Source organism: Ictidomys tridecemlineatus, chromosome X (genome assembly GCF_052094955.1).
Source record: "Ictidomys tridecemlineatus isolate mIctTri1 chromosome X, mIctTri1.hap1, whole genome shotgun sequence".
Classification (NCBI taxonomy): domain Eukaryota; kingdom Metazoa; phylum Chordata; class Mammalia; order Rodentia; family Sciuridae; genus Ictidomys; species Ictidomys tridecemlineatus.
The window spans coordinates 73516636-73535746 of NC_135493.1; the positions used below are offsets into that span (position 1 = coordinate 73516636).

The 19111-nt window shown below is 40.2% G+C and overlaps 1 protein-coding gene across 1 annotated transcript; it reads left to right on the top strand.

Moving 5' to 3' along the window:
* The first annotated feature begins 7859 nt into the window (after positions 1 to 7859).
* Awat1 (acyl-CoA wax alcohol acyltransferase 1) lies at positions 7860 to 13696 on the top strand. Its single transcript, XM_005339988.4, has 7 exons — positions 7860 to 7935; positions 8845 to 8952; positions 9204 to 9274; positions 10375 to 10579; positions 11099 to 11270; positions 13113 to 13312; positions 13528 to 13696. Exons 1-7 carry the CDS (start codon positions 7860 to 7862, stop codon positions 13680 to 13682), a joined length of 987 nt encoding a protein of 328 aa, XP_005340045.2. The 3' UTR covers positions 13683 to 13696.
* Positions 13697 to 19111: the final 5415 nt, after the last annotated feature.

Here is a 19111-nt window from a genome sequence, read left to right on the forward strand (position 1 = left end):
AAATAAAGTTGAGGATTTTAAATCTGTAAAGAAAGTAAACTTCAACAGATGTATGGATAAATAAAATGTGGTATGTATACATAATGGAATATTACTCAGCCATAAAAAGAATGGCTTTAATGACATTTGCCAGTAAATGGATGGGTCTGGAGACTATCAAGCTATGTGAAATAAGCAAATCCCCCCAAAACAAAGGTCCAATGTTCTCATTGATATGTGGATGCTAACCCACCATAAGGAAGGGGTGGGGAGATTAGAACTTCAGAGGATTAGACAAAGAAGAATGAAGGAAAGGCAGGGATAGGACTAGGAAAGACAGTGGGATGAATCTGACATGTTTTCTATATACATATATGAATACACCACAATGAATTGCCATATCATGCACAAGTCCACAGTTCTAATTCCTAATTAGAATAAGGTATACTCCATGTTTGTATACATATGTCAAAATTGACCCTTCTGCCATGAATAACTAAAAAGAACACATAAAAATATGTATTTCAAATTATTAAGAGTTGATCATTCCCAAAAAGACAAAGCTAGCAAACACACACACAAAAACAAACAAACAAACAAACAAACTTCAGTGCCATCATGTCATATCTCTGATGATGTCTTTTCACAAGTAGAGCAAAAAATAAACTCTTTACTTTTGTCCACTTGCTTTTCTCTAACTGCATGTTGCCTGGCTATTAGAAAATGTAGATTTTAAGATAGTACCAGTACCCTTCTAGTACCAGTTTCCATATCAGTTAAGGTCAAAGACTAAATGCTACAATAAAGAGACCCCCGAATGCAAATAACAAAAGTTAAAAAACAATCTACAAACTATGAGAAAGAAAATTCATTTGACAAATATTATTGAGCATCTACTGATGTACTTCCCCACTATCCTAGAGTGAAAGGCAGCCCTCTCCACCCACTCCCAGAAGCTATAATAACTTTGGCAGGTGTACTATATCTTACAAGATAAAGGTGGGGCTTTGAAAAAGTCATGTCACACCGGCTAGCTTCTCCCACAAGATTAGATGAAGATTTTTATGATTCTTTATGACTTGTGGTCTCTCTGGGATCAAGAGTGGGAGGGGTGGGAAACTAAGCTAATTCAGAAGCATCAAAGGGCCAATGGAGTAAATTACTGTGTCAAGAATATAATGTCTGAGATGAATGACTCTGTGCTTGAATGGGCACTCCTGAATTGTAAGCTACAAGTCCCTAGAGGGTACATAGGCCCCAGAGAGTTTGCAGCCAATATACTTCCTCTTAAGACTAATTGCCCTTAATTCCTCACAGTCCAATCACCTCAGGGAAAATAAAACAGCTTCCTAGTTAGTATTTGCCTAGGCATATTCCCTCACATGACAGGCTCTTTCTTTGCAAACTATGGTTTTCATTCCTGCAACTATCACACTGCACTGAACAAATCCTCAGTCTCTGCCACCCCCAACTTGGCTATTTCTGCACATACCATACTGAATGAATTCATCCAATTGTTAATCATACAAAACAAGCTTAGAAGAAATAGGCAGATAGCCAGAGGCAGGCAGGGTTACTTGAAATAAGAGGAAGTTGACCAGCAACACTTCATAGCAGGCTGGCCCAGCATGCCAAAGCAGGTGGGTACAAGGCAAGATTCCTATCTGATTATTCTACTCTCATGAACAGAGATATCAAGGTCACTTGCTCTTCTGAGCTCCAGTAACCTTTGTGTATGTGTGTGGGGGGGTGCAGAAGAATACTGGGGATTGAACCCAGGGGTACTCTACCTCCAGTCCTTTTTACTTTTATTTTGAGACAGGGTCTCACTAAATTCCCAGGCTGTCCTCAAACTTGTGATCCTCCTGCCTCAGCCTCCCAAGAAGCTGGGATTACAAGTGTGCACCACTGTGACTGACAGAGCTCCAGTAACCTCTGATCCAGGACTAGACCTAGATGATTTCCACTGACTTTGTCACCTTTTAAAATGAACTTGCCTTTTGGTTTTGGTTTGTTTTTGCCTTTACTTCCCCACCTTGCTGACCTACCCAGATCTTAAGACTTAAGTTTACTTTTTTTTTTTTTTAATATGTAGATCTCCACATGACTAGGAATTGGCTTAGGAGAGTGTTGACACTATACATCATTCTCTGTGACCTACTTTAGCTATTGTTGCCCACATCCTCTTGTGACACAACTCAATTGAGAGTTTGTTGCTGTTTTGATGAATAGTTATAGGCTGGTGACTGAAGATAAAGCAAAGAATTCTATTTCTAAAGCTGTGCCATCAAGGAGATACATTCAGCCCTCAGAGAAGGAAGTGAAGGCCAAGGCCAGACAACAAGCTACTAAACTGTGATTTAGGGGCAAGACAATACTTTTCATGTGAATGCTCAAGAGAGAAATTCTTACTAGAAAAATATGGATCAATAAATATAGATAGATAATAGAAAAAAAGACATCCATAAAGCAATTTATGTCATCAACCCAGGATTATGTTTAGCACAATTCTATGAGGTTATGTTAATAAAAACAACAATAAAAATAAATGAAAGGGGCTGGAGATGTAGTTCAGTGGTAGAGTGTTTGGCTAGCATGTGTGAGCCCTGGATTCTACCCCCAGCACCCCCACCTCCACACACACACCAAAAAAAAAAAAAACAAGAAGAAGGAGCAGGAAAGATCAGTATACTTTGTTAACAAGCAGGACTCTACATCCTCAAGTTTCCTAAGATTATTACTTCATTTGCCTTGACACAATTCAGGATGGCCAGGTACACCCACATACCAAGAAAGACCCTGGATGCCCCAGATATTCTGGCCTAGGAAATTGCAAGACACTCTCACCGTTAGTTCAGGTAATACTAGATTCATTTTCTTTTTTCTCAAAAGGAAAAGAAAACAACCTGAAAACACAGAAACCAGCACACTGATAAAACACAGGTCTCTTACCATAGTTTATCCTAGGTACAGACTGAATTCATTTATCCATCACTTACTAGCCCCTATTTCCAGGCTACACCCCAGCACTGGACTTGGCTGGCACTTGAACATTTCCTCAGCTCATGCTGAGGTGAATCTAATCAATATCCCTGCCAGGTTTAGTAGGATATGGGGGAACATCATGAAACCTGCTCCCCCAGATGTTTGGAAAAGAGGGTCAAGTCCTTCTCAGACCCAGTCTTCTCCTTGGAGAAAGATGGACTCTACTGATTTGGCTCCCTGGTCCCTGTACCCCACTTAGGATCATGGAGGCTTAAGAATGCATTCTAATTTCTCTACCCCAAACTCCTAAAAACTGCTGGGGGAGAGGACATTGAGTGGTGTTACTGAAAGACCTATAAGTAAAGGACATTCTCAGATCAATGATATTTTACCTACCACTAAAAGACTCAAAAATATATCCTTTGTATGGAAGAGACTTGTCTAAATCTTTGTGCTTCCTCCACAACAGGAGATTGGTTAAATGGATTATGGCATCTCTGTACAATGAAATGCTATGTATGATGCTATAGAATAAATTTGACAGAAAAATGCACCAGTATAACATTAAGTGAAAAAGCAGATTATGAAATGGGATAAAGAATCAGGTTTTAATTAATTAGGACTAACATTTATTGAAGTTTGAATGAGCATGTATGCAAGCAAAGCACAAAAAAGTGTTTTATATGAATTATTTTATATAAGTGAAAAATCTTATGATATGCATAGTATTTGCTTTTCATAGAAACTGAGGCACTAAGGTTAAGTCATTTGCCATAGTCTACTTAAGTGGCAGAGCTGAGGTTCAGACATGTTAGGTTCAAGAGCCCAAACTCTTTAACAGTGATACCATATATATGGCTATGTCTGTAAAGAAAAAAAAAGTCAAGGAAGATGGACACCAACATAACAGTTAACAGTGTTTATTTCTGGGTGGTGAGATTATGAGTGACTTTTATTCCCTTTATAATTTCCTCTGAAAGTTGCATGATTTATCTGGATATTTTCACAACCAGGAAAAAGAAGAAACCAATTTCCATTTTGAAAAAAAAAAAAAAACAATAAGCCATTGTTCCTAGTGGGTAGATAGCAAACTTCTGAGAGTGGGGAAATATCTTAATGATTACAAGTACTCTAGAAATTGCCACCTGGTTGTCTAGAATGAATAAATAATATTTTCTGAATGTATGCAAATATGGTCACGATATATACACACAATAGCTTTGATTTATCATATATTCCTCAATTGAGATAAGAATACAATTATTATATGGAGGTCCTTGACATTTTAAACATTAAAATACTAAAGCAAGGGCTGGAATCTGGTGCTAAACCGAGTGATTCATATTTAGATCAACTTTCTGTAGCTTGAGTACTTCTCAACAACTTACCTCCATTTTCTGGGGAGAGAGCAGGGGGAAATAGAGGGGAAAAACTGATAATTCACACATTATTAAAACTTAACCAAGGAGGCTTGCTTCCTGGAGATGACAATTTACAAGGATGAGAGCGTGTGGAGAGGGAGTTGGTGCAGGCCCACAACATTCTCTCCCGGAAAGACAGAGTGCTAAGTTTCCCTGTATTGCCAGGGATAAGGCCCTGCCCTCAACTACAGGGATGTCAACACATCAGCAGGGCAGTGGTGCTGCAATGTCTGAGTGCTAATGCTTGCTCTAGGGCCTGACTGATTTCTAATCAGCAAGCACTTGGGGGTAAGAGAGGCAAAGTATGAGGAGCTTTCTTTTTTGCCACACTGCCTCAAACGTCAACACCTGCTTCCTTTTTCTCATTCATTCTTCTCCCCTTTTGTAATGAGCCCTTTGACCTCTATTACTGTACAGCCTATTGTCCCCTGAAGTCTCAGGACAAACTCTCTCATAGGACTCCAGTAATCTCATTACATGTAAGAAACCATCTGATCACAGCCCTCAAAACTAAAATACTCACTGATTATTCACTCAACATGGAGGGCCTAGGATTTTCTAGGTAGTAAGAACAGTTACAGTGACAAATACGATATGGTCCCAATTAATTTAGGTTCATACAATCTTCAGGTGTGAAAAGCAAAAAACAACACACAAATATACACACAGCCTGATTTGCCTTAATGGGCATAAAGTTACAAGGTAAGTGACCGGAATCAGAGATGAATGAGGATTTTGTCCTTCTTATTTACTTTGGCCTATATTCAGAACTCAGCTAGGGACCAGGCTCCATAACCCACCCCTGATCATGGATCTGGTGCTGAGGCCTAGAAGACTGATCTACTCCAAAGAAAAACAGTCTTTAGTAAGGCAAAGTCATGAAGAAAAAAAGGATATTAGGAAAGGAAATCATTCTATAATAAAAGCAAATTAAGATCTTGCCAAAGGGATCAGACCCAAATCCTACCCAGTCTTTGAATCCAGTTGCCAATCTGCGGGAAATATAGAAGGACATGTGGATCCAGACTGGGAAATTCTAAAGGTCAAATGTTGAGGGTTCTTCAACAGCTAACTCTGAAGGTAAGGAACAGATGGAGGGGGGAACCTGAACATTAAAACAGACTTGAACTCTTCAAAGGTGCCAAAATGAAGAAAGACAAGGAATTGTCACTGATTGGAAGACACTAAGAAGATATGATGGTTAAATGCAATGTTGAATCCCAATGGGGTTCTGGAACATAAAATGGACATGTGTGAAAAAACGGGTGCAATTCAAATAAAATCTGGGGAGTTTAGTTAATAAAAATGCACTCATATTGATTTCTTAGTTGCAATAAACACAACATAGTCACATAATGTGTTAAGATAAAGGGGAAGCTGGTGAAAGGTACAGAGAATTCTCTATATTACCTTTGCAACCATTCTCATCAATCTAAAATTATTTCAAAATTAAAAAGAATATTTAAAGGACAGGTAAATTTTTTTAAATGGGCAAGAACAAACCATTAGGGAAGTATATATGGATATGAAAAAAACACAGAAAAATAAGAAAATAATGACTTTAAATGTCAAGATAAAAATTACTTTGGGAGGAAGATGGTTGTGATGGAATGGGGCACATGGAGAACTTTCTGGAGTGGTTAGGAAATTTCTACTTCCTTACTTAGCAGTGATTACTAGGTAGGTTTTTGTTGTTGTTGCTTTGTAGTACTGAGGATTGAAATCAGGGCCTCACACATGCTAGGCAAGTACTCTACCACTGATTTACACTCCTAGCCTTTTTATTTATTTTTGTTGTTGTAGATAGAATATTTTTGACTTTATTATTATTTTTTAATGTGGAACTGCTGAGGATTGAACCCAGTGTCTCAGTGGCAAGAACTCAGTCACTGAGCTACAACCCCAGCCACATCCCTAGCCTTTTTAAAATTTGATATTTTTTTTTAGTACCAGGGATTGAATCCAGGGACACTCAACCGCTAAGCCACATTCACAGCCCTTGTTTATATTTTATTTAGAGACAGGGTCTCGCTGAATTGCTTAGGACCTTGCTAAATTGCTGAGGCTGGCTTTAAACTCATGATCCTTCAGCCTCAGATTCCTAGGCTGCTAGGATTATAGGCATGTGCCACCATGTAAAATTTGATTTTGAGACAGAGTCTTGCTAAATTGTAGAGGCTGGCCTCAAACTTGTGATCATCTTGCCTCAGACACCCAAGTAGCTGGGATTACAGGTGTGTGCCACCACACCCAGCTTATAAGGTTTTTTAATCTAATAATAATTTATTAAGGGGCTGAAGTTGTGGCTCAGCAGTAGAGTGCTCGCCTAGCACATGCAAGGCCCTGGGTTAGATCCTCAGCACCACATAAAAATACATAAATAAAATAAAGGTATTGTGTCCTACTACAACTAAGAAATAAATATTTAAAAAATAATTTATTAAGCTATACATTTGTTGTAAGTATTTTTATTTTGTCTCTAAGTTCTATTTTACAATGAGAAAGAGAAAAAAAAACAAGAAAGAGAGATGCATAACATCCAAAGATAACCAATGAACCTTCTTTAGAGTGAACTATAAAGACATTTGAACACAGATTTGGTATAGATGCTGTTAGGAAACTATCACCTTTAGCAAATCTAAATCTTTAGGAAACTGTTAAGATTTGCTAAAGGTGATAGTTGTGGTATTATTATGGAAGAGAATATCTGTATTTTTGTAGATGCATAATGAAGTACTTAGGTATAAAATATCTGATGGTTTAGAATTGTGCAAAATACTCCCCCAAAAAGGTTGGAGGTGGGGAGATAGATGAAATCAGTATGACAAAAGTTTAATATATATTTTTTATGTTGTTGTTTCCTTAGGTTTTGTGTTTTGGTCTTTCTTTCTTTTTTTCAGTGCTAGGATTGAACAGTAGTTGCTGAAGACGAACATGAAATTTTGTTGCATTGTCTAGTTTTGTGTATATTTGGAAATTTTTATATTAAAAGTAATGGGGGTAGGGTATACCAAAACTGGACTACTTCAGGGCAGCAGAGACCTAATCACTGGTGTTCCTCACCCCCATGACTTCTTCAGAACTTTTTCCCCACCAATCATCTCCCTAAACTCATAACCCCTATGGTCTCTGAGTGCCCTTTGAAGGGGCTTTCCCCTTTTTGGGTCTTTGGGTCAATTGGACAAGATGGCAGTTATTCTCCCCTTTCTCCAGTCTGATGTCCTAATAATCTCAGGAAAGAGAGTCAAAGGGCAAATGGGCAGGGCCTGACCTGATGGGGCAGTCCTCAGTACTCTAGAGCCTGCCCCTACAGTGGGTGGGAGTGAGGTAGGACAAGGAGGGGAGAGGGCAGGCACCAACTCCTCATAGTCATTATATACATTCACTATTGAGTGAGCTTCTAGAGACTCACCTTTCTACCTTTCCTTGGAACACTGCTCTGGGATCTTTGTCTCCCTTAGGCTCCTGGGCATCATGCCTTGTTCTAAGCAGCCTAATCACTTCCAGAGTCTGAGTCTTCTGCACTGGCCCTTGAGCTACCTTGCCATCTGTAAGTACTGACCTAGGACCTAGCAAGAAGCCCAAGTCAGAAGACAGGGCCAGATCTTGGGTGATTTCATGGGAAGTCTCATTTCCAGACTTTTGATCAGTTGAGATGGTACTAGAGAGTAGAGTCAAGGAATCTCTGGAGAAGGAACAGATACAGCCCCAGGGCCTAGTGAGAGAAGGGGAGGAGGTGGCACAGGGTCATGATGGACATGAGTTATCCAAGTAATTTCAGTTACTTCTTAACCCTCCCTATCTAGAGAGGAGAAATGAGACCCAGGGAGTGCTCCCTTACAATAATATGGAGTGGGACAGAGAACCCCTTAGTATTACAGAGTTAGAGAAGTATAGTCTGTGTTTGAACCACAGAATTTTCTACTCTGGGAGAGGGGTGGTAGCATGAGGGAGGAGAATGGAAGGACTGGTAAATGAGCAAAAGGACAAGAATGGTGGGTAGGAAACAGCAGAGAGATGGAGATGTTAGGTGGAGCAGGTATAGAGAGATAGATAGTATAGATGTAAGGGAGAGTGGGTTAGTGGCTTAACAAGGGTTCATGGATGATGGGTAGGAAGGGAGATGGGAGACAAGAAGAAAAAAATGTTTTCCTAATGGGGGTGGAAGTAAAAAAAAATAAAGCTGGTGGCAAGAAGAGATCAGGAGTATGGGATGGTGACTGAGTAGGGAGGTAGAGGGAAAGGGACAAGGAATAGGAAGAGAAGTAAGACTTGTATATGGTAAATGATAGAAGAAATTTTTGAAGCATGGGTAGCCATGGATGATGGATGGTCAGAGCCTGGAATATGCTGAGGGCCAGTCCCAGAATTATGGGTAGTACAAAGAGCTGGTAATGGGACTAGACATGGTTAAGTTCTGCGGGCACTACAAATTTGGTCTGACATGATCCCTCGTCAGTTTGGATCTTGCAGCCATTGTTCATTTACCTGCTGTTTACATCCTTGTGGCCACTGCCAGCATTTTACTTTGTCTGGTTGTTCTTGGACTGGAAGACCCCAGAGCAAGGTAAGACTAGTGGACCTAGAAGAAATGCTCCATCTTAACCTATACCCCTGCATGCTGACTCCTGCACATCATACCTTCCTCCAAGTTCTCAGAGCCACAAGAGCGACACCAGCCAGGACATTCCTAGGTCTCTTCCTTCCCACCTCTCTAGCAGAGCCATGACCCTTCCAAGCTGCCTGGGAAGCCTGGGTAAGTGAGAGTTATGGGGTGGCACATACTGATATCATCTCCTTCTGGCATTTTTGTCTCAGGTGGCAGGCGTTCAGCCTGGGTAAGGAACTGGTGTGTCTGGACTCACATCAGGGACTATTTCCCCATTACAGTAAGTGTCTCTTATTCAATGTCCTATACAGATTCCCAAATTCCAGTATTTGTTATTTATACCAAATAACTAGGGTTGTCCATAAGGAAGATAAGCATCTTAGAGGAGTTTCAGTCCATGTTAGATAACCTCAGGATCCTCTGCACTCTGCTAGGATATTTTGGACACCTTTGGCATAACCTGCCAGATGACACAGATGGAGGGCAAATAGAGTTCAGTTCAGTTTAACAAACATGAATCTAAATCTTCTTCTGACTCGCTTATTTGGGGTAAAGTGGAGTAGATAGGATGCAATTCTCTGCCATCAAGGAGCTCACATCTAATGGGAAAGACAGATGCATATATAATCACAGTTTGCTACAAGGCATAGAAGTAGTTCAGATGGAGGATACTAAGAAAAGGTTTCCCAGAGATGGCAAAATGTATACAGGGTATTCAAGGTTCAATAAAAGTCACCTAGGTCAATACTAAAAGGTTTTGTGGGGAGACAATACCAGGAAGAGGTTCCAGAAATGTACTGTTCTGCTCATTCTCTGGGCACTCTTTGCAGAGGATGATGACTGCTCTGATTTTTATTTTTATTTATTTTCTAATTCTAAAGAATTTATTTGAGGATTGAGGCTGTAGCTCAGAGGCAGAGCACTTGACTAGCATGCATGAGGCACTGGATTCGATCCTCAGCACCACATAAAAATAAGTAAAGGCATCTATAAAAAATTTACAAATATAAAAAAATTTTTAAAAAGGAATTTATTTGAACAGAGATTCATGAATTCTGCCCCAATTTTTAGAACAGAGCTTCCTGGCCTGCATCAGGTTACAGCACTCAAAGAAAATGACAGCATGTATCAAGAACACTGACATAGATGGCTGAGAGTACTTAATGGCCACAGGCAAGAAACTTGGGAGTTCTAGCTGGCCTAGATTCTGCCCTGTTGCCCCAGGAAAGAGAAGCCCAACACCTGGGCCTCATGAAACCCATATATGCTCTATCTATTGGAAAGCTGTTTCAGAAAGCACCTAGATTCCTGAATGTCTTCACCTTGGTTTTTCCATGTGAGCTCATTCCAATCTTTTGGCATTTCTCTCCATGACTACAGATCCTGAAGACTAAAGACCTGCCACCCCAGCACAACTACCTCATGGGGGTTCACCCTCATGGTCTCCTGACCTTCGGTGCCTTCTGTAACTTCTGCACAGAGGCCACAGGCTTCTCGAAGACCTTCCCGGGCATCACTCCTCATTTGGCCACTCTGTCCTGGTTTTTCAAGATCCCCCTTATCAGGGATTATCTCATGGCCAAAGGTGCTTCTGATAACACTCACTGGAGCTTCTGATCCATTTTCATGCTTAGAAATATCCCTTTTAAGCCCCCTTTCCCCATAATCACAGCACAGTAGTCCAAAGCATATTTTCTGGAACTAATCTACCTGGGTTTGAATCTTCCTGGTTCTGTTACTTGCTGTGTGATCTTGCACAAATTAGATAATCTCTGCTGACCTCAGTATCCTCATCTGTAAAATGGTGCTAATAGTAATAATCTGACCACAGACATGGTATGGTGACTAAATTGTAAGTGAAGCATTCAATATAATGCCTGGCACAGAGTATGTGCTCAACAGACAATAGCTGCTGTTATCACGAAAATAATAGAATCCAAGTTGGGATTCTGCAAATCCTCTGGTTATCCCACTAAAAATCTTTCTGCTGCAGCTTCCACCCAGTGCCTCCTTCAAAATGGATATATTGCCTCAAAGTGAAATGTGCCCACAGCCCTCTTCTCTCCTAATCAGTTTGCTCCTGTCTCTGCTTGATTCTCTCCAGGTGTGTGCTCTGTGAGCCAGCCAGCCATCGACTACCTGCTGAGCCATGGCACTGGCAACCTCGTGGGCATTGTAGTGGGAGGAGTGGGAGAGGCCCTGCAAAGTGTGCCCAACACCACCACTCTCATCCTCCAGAAGCGCAAGGGGTTTGTTCGTACAGCCCTCCAGCATGGGTAGGTGTCCTCCTCAGAGGAGTGGGTCACCCTGCCTGAGAAGCATGACCCTGTAGGTTATTCCAAGATGAATCTCATACAATCTTTCCCTCAAGGAACTTACAAATGAGTAGGAAAATGGGTGTAGAATTTCCAAAAGGTTTATGTCATCCACTCTTTCTGAGCTAGCTGGACCAGTTCCCAGAAACCAAACCATAAGCCCAGGTTCAATGTCAGGGGCTAGGGCTGCCTTAGTATACTGATGATACCCACGTGATCTCTATAATGACTGATAGATATAATCTTCATCTGTCTATTAATGGGAAGTGCAGAAGGCATTACAGTTGAGTGAGTTTGTGTGTAGGAGCTGATTTAAAATACTTGTGGCACAGGCTGGTGTGTAGCTCAGTAGTAGACAGCTTGCCTAGTATGAACAAGGCTCTGGGTTCTTTCCACAGCACTGCAAATAATAATAATTAATAAATCATATCCTGACTCCATGACATACAGTGCACCCTGGGGTAGGTTACTTAACCATTCTGAGGCTTCATGCTTTCATCTTCATAATGTGACTACTAATCATTGTCACTGTTCCATAGGTGATTGTGGGCTTTGAAAAAATTCATCCACATAAAGCACCTACCATGTGCCTGGCATATAATAAGTGACATGTAAGCCACTCTGACTTAAGAGATACACAGAAGGAATCTGATGCTGAAGGTATAGGGTGCCTCCATTAGTTTAGCATCCAGCTCCCCAGAGAGAGGGATGATTATCCTATTGTACACTGAAGAGAAGAGGGAAGTGTATCTAAGGATCTTACCCAAGAACCTGCCATCAGACTGGAATAGGATGCAGGTGAGAGAGCTCTGAGCTTGAACAGGGAGTCCTGGATTCTAGTTGAAGTCCTGCCATACCCCGACTGTCTGAATGAACTTTCCCTTTTGAAAATGGGCCCTGGATCCCCCACTGTGTCCTCCATTGTCTTTGCTATGAGGAGCCAGTAAGGTAACATATGTCAAGGTGCTGAGAGATTGCTATTAGTAACTCACGAAGATGTGTACAACAAAGAGTGTTTTTTTTTTTTTTATTCTTCTCTCATTTAAGGAACTTAAGGAGCCTGATTCTCTACCTAGGGCACTGTTCAGGGTAGATTATCATATTCTCTGGAAGGGAAACAATTTTTCTCTGCTCTAATCCCACAATCTAATATCTTATGCATAGTCCCCTTGAGTGAGGAACATATCATATATGTGTATCTATGCAAAGGTACCCTCATCTTCTCTATGATTTCTAACCGAAAGAGTCAGGTGTTCCCCTCCTTGGCACCTCCTAGAAGATTTTCACAGTGTGGGTCTCTGGGGATCTCTACCAAACTCCTCTTCCCTCCCTGCATCCCCATATCTTGTCCTTGTAATACTAGCCCAAAGAAAACACTCTCTCTGGCCTCAAAAATTTCAGGAAAAAAAGATACTAAATATCTTTTTTTTTCCTGAAGTCCTGTTTGCACTACACATAAATATGTGTAGTGCAAACAGGATTGTTTTAAGTCACTGGGATTTTATCATAATAGATGGGAGCCCATCAAGTGCAGTGCATACACCTGTAGTCCTAACAACTCAAAGGCTGGGGTAGTAGGACTCAAGTTTGAGGCCTCAGCAACTTAGCAAGAACCTTAGCAACTTATTGAGACCTCGTCTCAAAAAAAGAATAAAGGACTGGGGATGTAGCTTAGTGGTAAATTGCCCCTGGATACCACAGTACCCCCCAAGAAAGATGGGAGCCTGGCTATGAATAAATGTTCTTTCAGGGAGACTCCCATCCTGGTCTGTGTTTGGGAAGTAAATTGGGTTTTTCCTACAGGGCTCATCTGGTCCCAACCTTCACATTTGGAGAAACTGAGGTGTATGACCAGGTGGTATTCCATCAGGACAGCAGGATGTACAAATTCCAGAGCTTCTTCCGCCGTATCTTTGGTTTCTATTTTTGTGTCTTCTATGGACAAGGCTTCCGTCAAGGCTCCCTTGGGCTCCTACCATACAGCCGGCCTATTGTCACAGTGGGTGAGTTCTGCTCTCAGCTCCAAGGTCACTACACCTCTTTTGCAACCTCTACATCAGCCTCCCCACCACCCAGCCTCCACCTGCTTCCTCTGGTGGTAGTGGTGGAAAAACTGGGAGTTGACTTGGAGTGCCAGAGGGTGGGGCCCAGGAAAGGAGAGAAAGGAAGAGAAGATTCTAGCATATTCACCCTTCTCTTTTCCCATTTCTCTTGGCAGTTGGTGAGCCTCTGCCACTTCCCCAAATTGAAAAGCCAAGCCAGGAGATAGTGGACAAATACCACGCACTCTATATGGATGCACTGCACACACTTTTTGACCAGCATAAGACCCAATATGGCTGCTCAGATGCACAGAAGCTGCTTTTCTTGTAACTGAAGAGACTATGTACCTGAGTGCATGTAAGAGCACCTGCCTTGGAGACGGGACTCACCTGCTGCTAACATAAGAAATGGAAGGAAGGCTGTGTGTGCTAGGGAAGGGCATTAGGAATCCTAGCCACAGTGCTGCCTTCTCAGGAGTTGACTCTGAGGAGCCTCACTTTATTCTCCTGGCTCTCCTCTCTGAGCCTGACACCCCAGGTTCTGAAGAACTCAAATGAAGGCTATGCAGCCCCTATTCCATTTATAAAAATCTTAATACAATTTTAAAATTGAGATATAATTTGCATATCATATGTTTATTTGCTTAAAAGTGCAAAGGTCAGCAGTGTTTAGTATATTCAGAGTTGTATAATTGCCACCATTATCTAGTTTGGGAATTTTTTCAGCATTCTCAAAAAAGCCAGTAAACATTAGTAGTCAATGCCCACTCCCCCCAGCCCCTGATGACCAGTCATCTATTTTCTGTCTCTATAAACTTGCCAATTTTGAGCATTTCATATAAATAGAACAATACAATATGTGTCTTTTGTGGTTGTTTTTCAAGACTCCTCCACGTCACTGCATAAATTTTATGGCTGAATAATATTCCAGTGTTCATATATACCACATTTTGACTACCATTCAGAAGTTGATGGAAATCTGGGCTGTTTCACCTTTTTAGCTATTATATATAGTGCTAGTATAAACATTCATGTACAAGTTTTTGTGTGAGAATCTACTGTCCTCAAATATGAAGTCTTCCTGGGAGTGGAGGCACATACTTGTAATCCCAGCGGCTCAGGAGGCTGTGGCAGGAGGATCACAAGTTCAAAGCTAGATTAATCAATTTAGTGAGGCCCTAAGCAACTTAGTGATACTCTGTCTCAAAATGGAAAATAAAAAAGGGCTGGGGATGTGGCTCAATGGTTAAGCAACCCTGGATTCAATCCCCAGTACCAAAAAAATACCAAGTCTTACTTTATGCCTGCATCACTACCAAGCATGCCTTTTGGATAGATAAAAGGTACCTTACTCAGGATCATTTTTCAATTGGCATAGGCATGTGCATAGGTCACCTTGTCCTTATTATGATCCCTTGACTTCATAATCTCAAGGTATTTGCAACCATCCACTTGATATGTACGTTTTTAGTCCTTACTAAATTCTGTTAAAAAGTTTCTAAAGGCTACATTCTACAATATAAAAAGAGTAAATAAAAACATAGATGTCTCTTCCTTCACAAGGCAACCATATGAGGCACATTGCAAATGCAAATGACAAAATGCTCAGAGACCATTTATACTATTAGCCTTTTTTTTCTTCACTTAACTCTCTAATATTGGGCCTTGGTGGGATCTCACCCTCTTCTCTCACTTTATATTGCCTCAGGTCTGAAATATGTATTTTTAAAATATTTATTTTTTAGGTGTAGATGGATACAACACAATGCCTTTATTTTTATGTGGTGCTGAGGATCGAACCTGGGTCCCGCCTGTGCTAGGCGAGGCTCTACTGCTGAGCCACAATCCCAGCCCCCTGAAATATGTATTTCTAATCCAGTTTTACCTTGTAAGCAATAGCCCAATATATCCAATTTAGTAATTTGATCAAAATTGCTGGGGATCAAACACCTGACTCTCAGTGTACCCAATACCAGGTAAATCATCTCTCCTCCCAACTTTCTATCTTATCGTCAAGTCCTGTCAAATTTACCACCTTAATATTAATCAAACCAGTTGGGTGTGGTGATACACGCCTATAATCCCATTGGCTCTAGAGGCTGAGACAGGAGGATCGTGAGTTCAAAGCCAGCCTCAGCAAAAGCGAGGTGCTAAGCTAACCCAGTGAGACCCTGTCTCTAAATAAAATACAAAATAGGTCTGGGGATGTGGCTCAGTGGTTGAGTGCCTCTGAGTTCAATCCCTGGTACCCACTCCCAAAATATTAATCAAACCAGTGCCCTTTCTCCTTCTCTGCTTCACCACCTAGTCAAGGCCCTCACCAAAATTCCTTGACAATTTTTATTCTATTCTAGTAAATTTCACTCTAATCTCACCATCCAGCAGACTTCTTCCAGGGTAATCTTGCTAAAACTTAAATCCAACACGTCACTTTGCTGCTTAAAATACATTATTGTTCCTAAAATGCTTCTACCAGAATATCCTAAATTGTGCTGTATGTACCAATAACATTCCTTAGTCATTAATGATTAATGCACACACAAAAAAATATTGGTAAGATTAAATTTGGTGGTTGATGGATTAAATAAAGTTAGATATATTTATTAATGTATTTAATAGTCTTTTAAAATTTGTTTAGCTGTAGATGGACACAATCCCTTTATTTTACTTATTTATTTTTGTGCAGTGCTGAGGATCAAACCCAGTGCCTCACATGTGCTAGGCAAGTGTTCTACCACTGAGCTACAACCTCAGGCTATATTTCATAGTCTTTATTATACTAATGGACATTGTGATTTTCCAAAAGGGATAATGTACTATTTCCCAGTGTATCTGAAAATGGAACCCTTGTTTCAAATAAAATCTCATGGAACATTTAGAGTTCCTATAGATATAGTCTCAAAAAAACTGCTCTATAGGATAAAGTTCAAACTCTTCAGTATGGCAGAGAAAGATGCTGTTACTACAGGAAAGGTGGCTGATTTGGTTTGGGAGCCTATCAGATTGGGAGATGCCTTTTTAGGAGTTGTTGTATTCATAGACCAAATCAAAACTTCATAGGAAATGCTCAGAAGGTAACTGATTAAAATGGAAATTGGATTTGAATCATTGCCACCTGTTTTGGTTGTTTCTTCCAGGAAGGATAAATGAGAGAAGCATTTTCCAGAAAAGTCCCAAGAGCACACATAGGAACAAGGCTATCTGGTTTCATGGTCATTGCTTCCTAGAAAAGTAAAAGAACAGATGGATGGCAGTTAAAGCCTTTGCTTTCTTAATAGCATCAGCCAGTTTCTCCTCCTCAAAAATTCAGTCCCCATATCTTTTCTCTTCATCCACATCCTCTCCCCCACAATGCAATCTGTCTCCCTCTGCCTCTCTCCACATCTCTGTAATGTTTTTGAGATACCCTAATACTTCAAACATTTGCTCCATACTCTAAATATCACAGTGAATTCCTTTGTGAACACCAGCAAAGGATTAATCATGGAATGAATGTAATTTGAAAGGAACATTTCCAATGATTGGCCAGGATAGTGCCCCCTAGTGGCCACTAGGTAATGGTGGAGGCAGAAAGTGAGCAGACAACTTAAGTGATGTCCAGAGGGCTCCCATAGAGGGGAGAGCTGTACTTGCCATGGTTTTAGAACCAGGCAATCAATCAGAGAGTTCAATACCTCCCTACACACAGGGGTCATAATGTTGATTGGGCCATCATGAAGGCCGTTGACAGTCCCTTATAATCTGGTCCCTATTAATCTTTTCAGACTTACCTCTGACATCATGATCTGAAGTAGTACTTTGGACAATATCACGTTTTCTAAACATATTCACATCTCATTTTTTCTGCTCATGTTCTCTCTATGTGGTAAAGTGTACTAATATTATAAATCCACATTGAATATCACCTTCTCAGTGAAGCCTTCAACAAGCAAAATTATCCTTTCTTTATTCTTCTATAATGTGTTGTATCTACTATGGGATACATTATATTATATTATATTATAGCATAATTATTTGCTCATAGGCCAGTCTATCCTTCTAGTCTGAGAGCTTTTTGAGAACAAAAACTATGCCATAATTATTGAAGCATTTCCAATGTCTAGAGTAGGGCCTGGTATGTGAGCCACTATATCTATTTCCATGTATTATCAGGAAGGAATAGAAGGAGCTTCATAAGAGATTTCATAGAAGAAAAGCATTAATGAGATAAAATCAGGACATTTGGGTCAAAAATGTGCTAGATAACAAAAGTCTAATAAGCTAAATCAGATGGGAAAAAAGCTACATAAAAGAAAACCTGGTAGAAGACTGGAGAAATCTAAACTTATCATAAATATTTGAAAACTGAAGATATAATATAGCCTCAGCAATCTGCAAGCAAACTTCTATAACTGAAGCTCTTTGAACACAGGAACTATAAGTGTGTAGCTCATCTCTGTATTCCCACCCTTTAGCACAGTACCTGACTCATTGTGGATGCTTAAGAATTAATTGTTGAATGAATGAATCCCAAATACCCATGATATTGGCAATTTCTAATTTTTTCTAAAGAAAGTAACTTAGCTAGTGATGACCTAAACCATAAAAATATTTAAACTTTGTTTAGTCACTCTCTATGCATGGTTTAAGCACAGTAAGGGCAGGAAGGAATTGGGTTCTTACCATATGGAAATCATAGAGTCTCAGGATGTATGTCTTGGGATGTATTTCTCACACAATAAGGATCTGCTATATAACATAAATGGAAACCTTAACACTCTGCTTTTGGAATATAGCAAATATAGTGGACAAAAACATGACTTTAAAAAGGTGTGGGCTGGAAGCCCAGGCACATGCCTGTAATCCCAGCAGCTTGGGAGGCTAACAAAGGAGGACCACAAGTTCAAAGCTTCAGCAATTTACCAAGACCTTTTCTCAAAAATAAACAACAACAACAACAACAAAATGGGCTGGGGATGTGGCTCAGTGGTTAAGTGCCCATTGGTTCAATCCCTCATACCAAAAAAAAATGTATATATATATATATATATATATATATATATATATATATATATATACACACACACACACACACATACACACACACACATAGAAAAGTTATGTACAATCAGAAGAATGGGATCCTAATTAGAATAAGTTATGCTACATGTATATATGTCAAAATACACTCTACTGTCACGTAGATCTAAAAGGAACAAATTAAAAACAAGAAAGCTGAATTTGAAAAGAGTTTTTTAAAAATAAAAAAAAGTGTGAGAGTGGTGTAAGGTGGCAAGTGTTGACAGTCACAGCTACTCTGGAAGCTAAGAAGGGATCACTTGAGCCCAGGAATTGGAGACCAACCTAGGCAACACAGCAAGACACTGTCTCAAGACAAAAATGTATGGAGGACTGGGGGTGTAGTTCAGTGGTAGAGCACTTCCCTAGCATGTACAAGGCCCTCAGTTCCACCTCCAACTCTGCAAATGAGAAACTATGGAGATGAATAATACAACAAACACTGTAAACTAGGCTATCAAATGATAAGAATATAGTGGATAAGGACAAGGAATTATACTTTCTTTACAAATGTATATGAACCACTCACAATTTTTAAATATATATATTTAGTTGTAGATGGACATAATTCATTTATTCATTTATCTTTATGTGGTGCTGAGGATCAAACCCAGGGCCTCACACATGCTAGGTGAGCACTCTACCACTGAGCCACCCCAACTGCCACCACCAGCTTCCACAAGCCTCTCTCCCCCACACCAG

Excerpts from the sequence above, each read along its gene's own strand:
- Awat1 (XM_005339988.4), top strand. The coding sequence starts at position 7,860 with ATGCCTTGTTCTAAGCAGCCTAATCACTTCCAGAGTCTGAGTCTTCTG. Across the intron at positions 9,275-10,374 it reads GGGACTATTTCCCCATTACA|ATCCTGAAGACTAAAGACCT; the intron begins GTAAGTGTCTCT and ends CCATGACTACAG. Across the intron at positions 13,313-13,527 it reads CCGGCCTATTGTCACAGTGG|TTGGTGAGCCTCTGCCACTT; the intron begins GTGAGTTCTGCT and ends TTCTCTTGGCAG.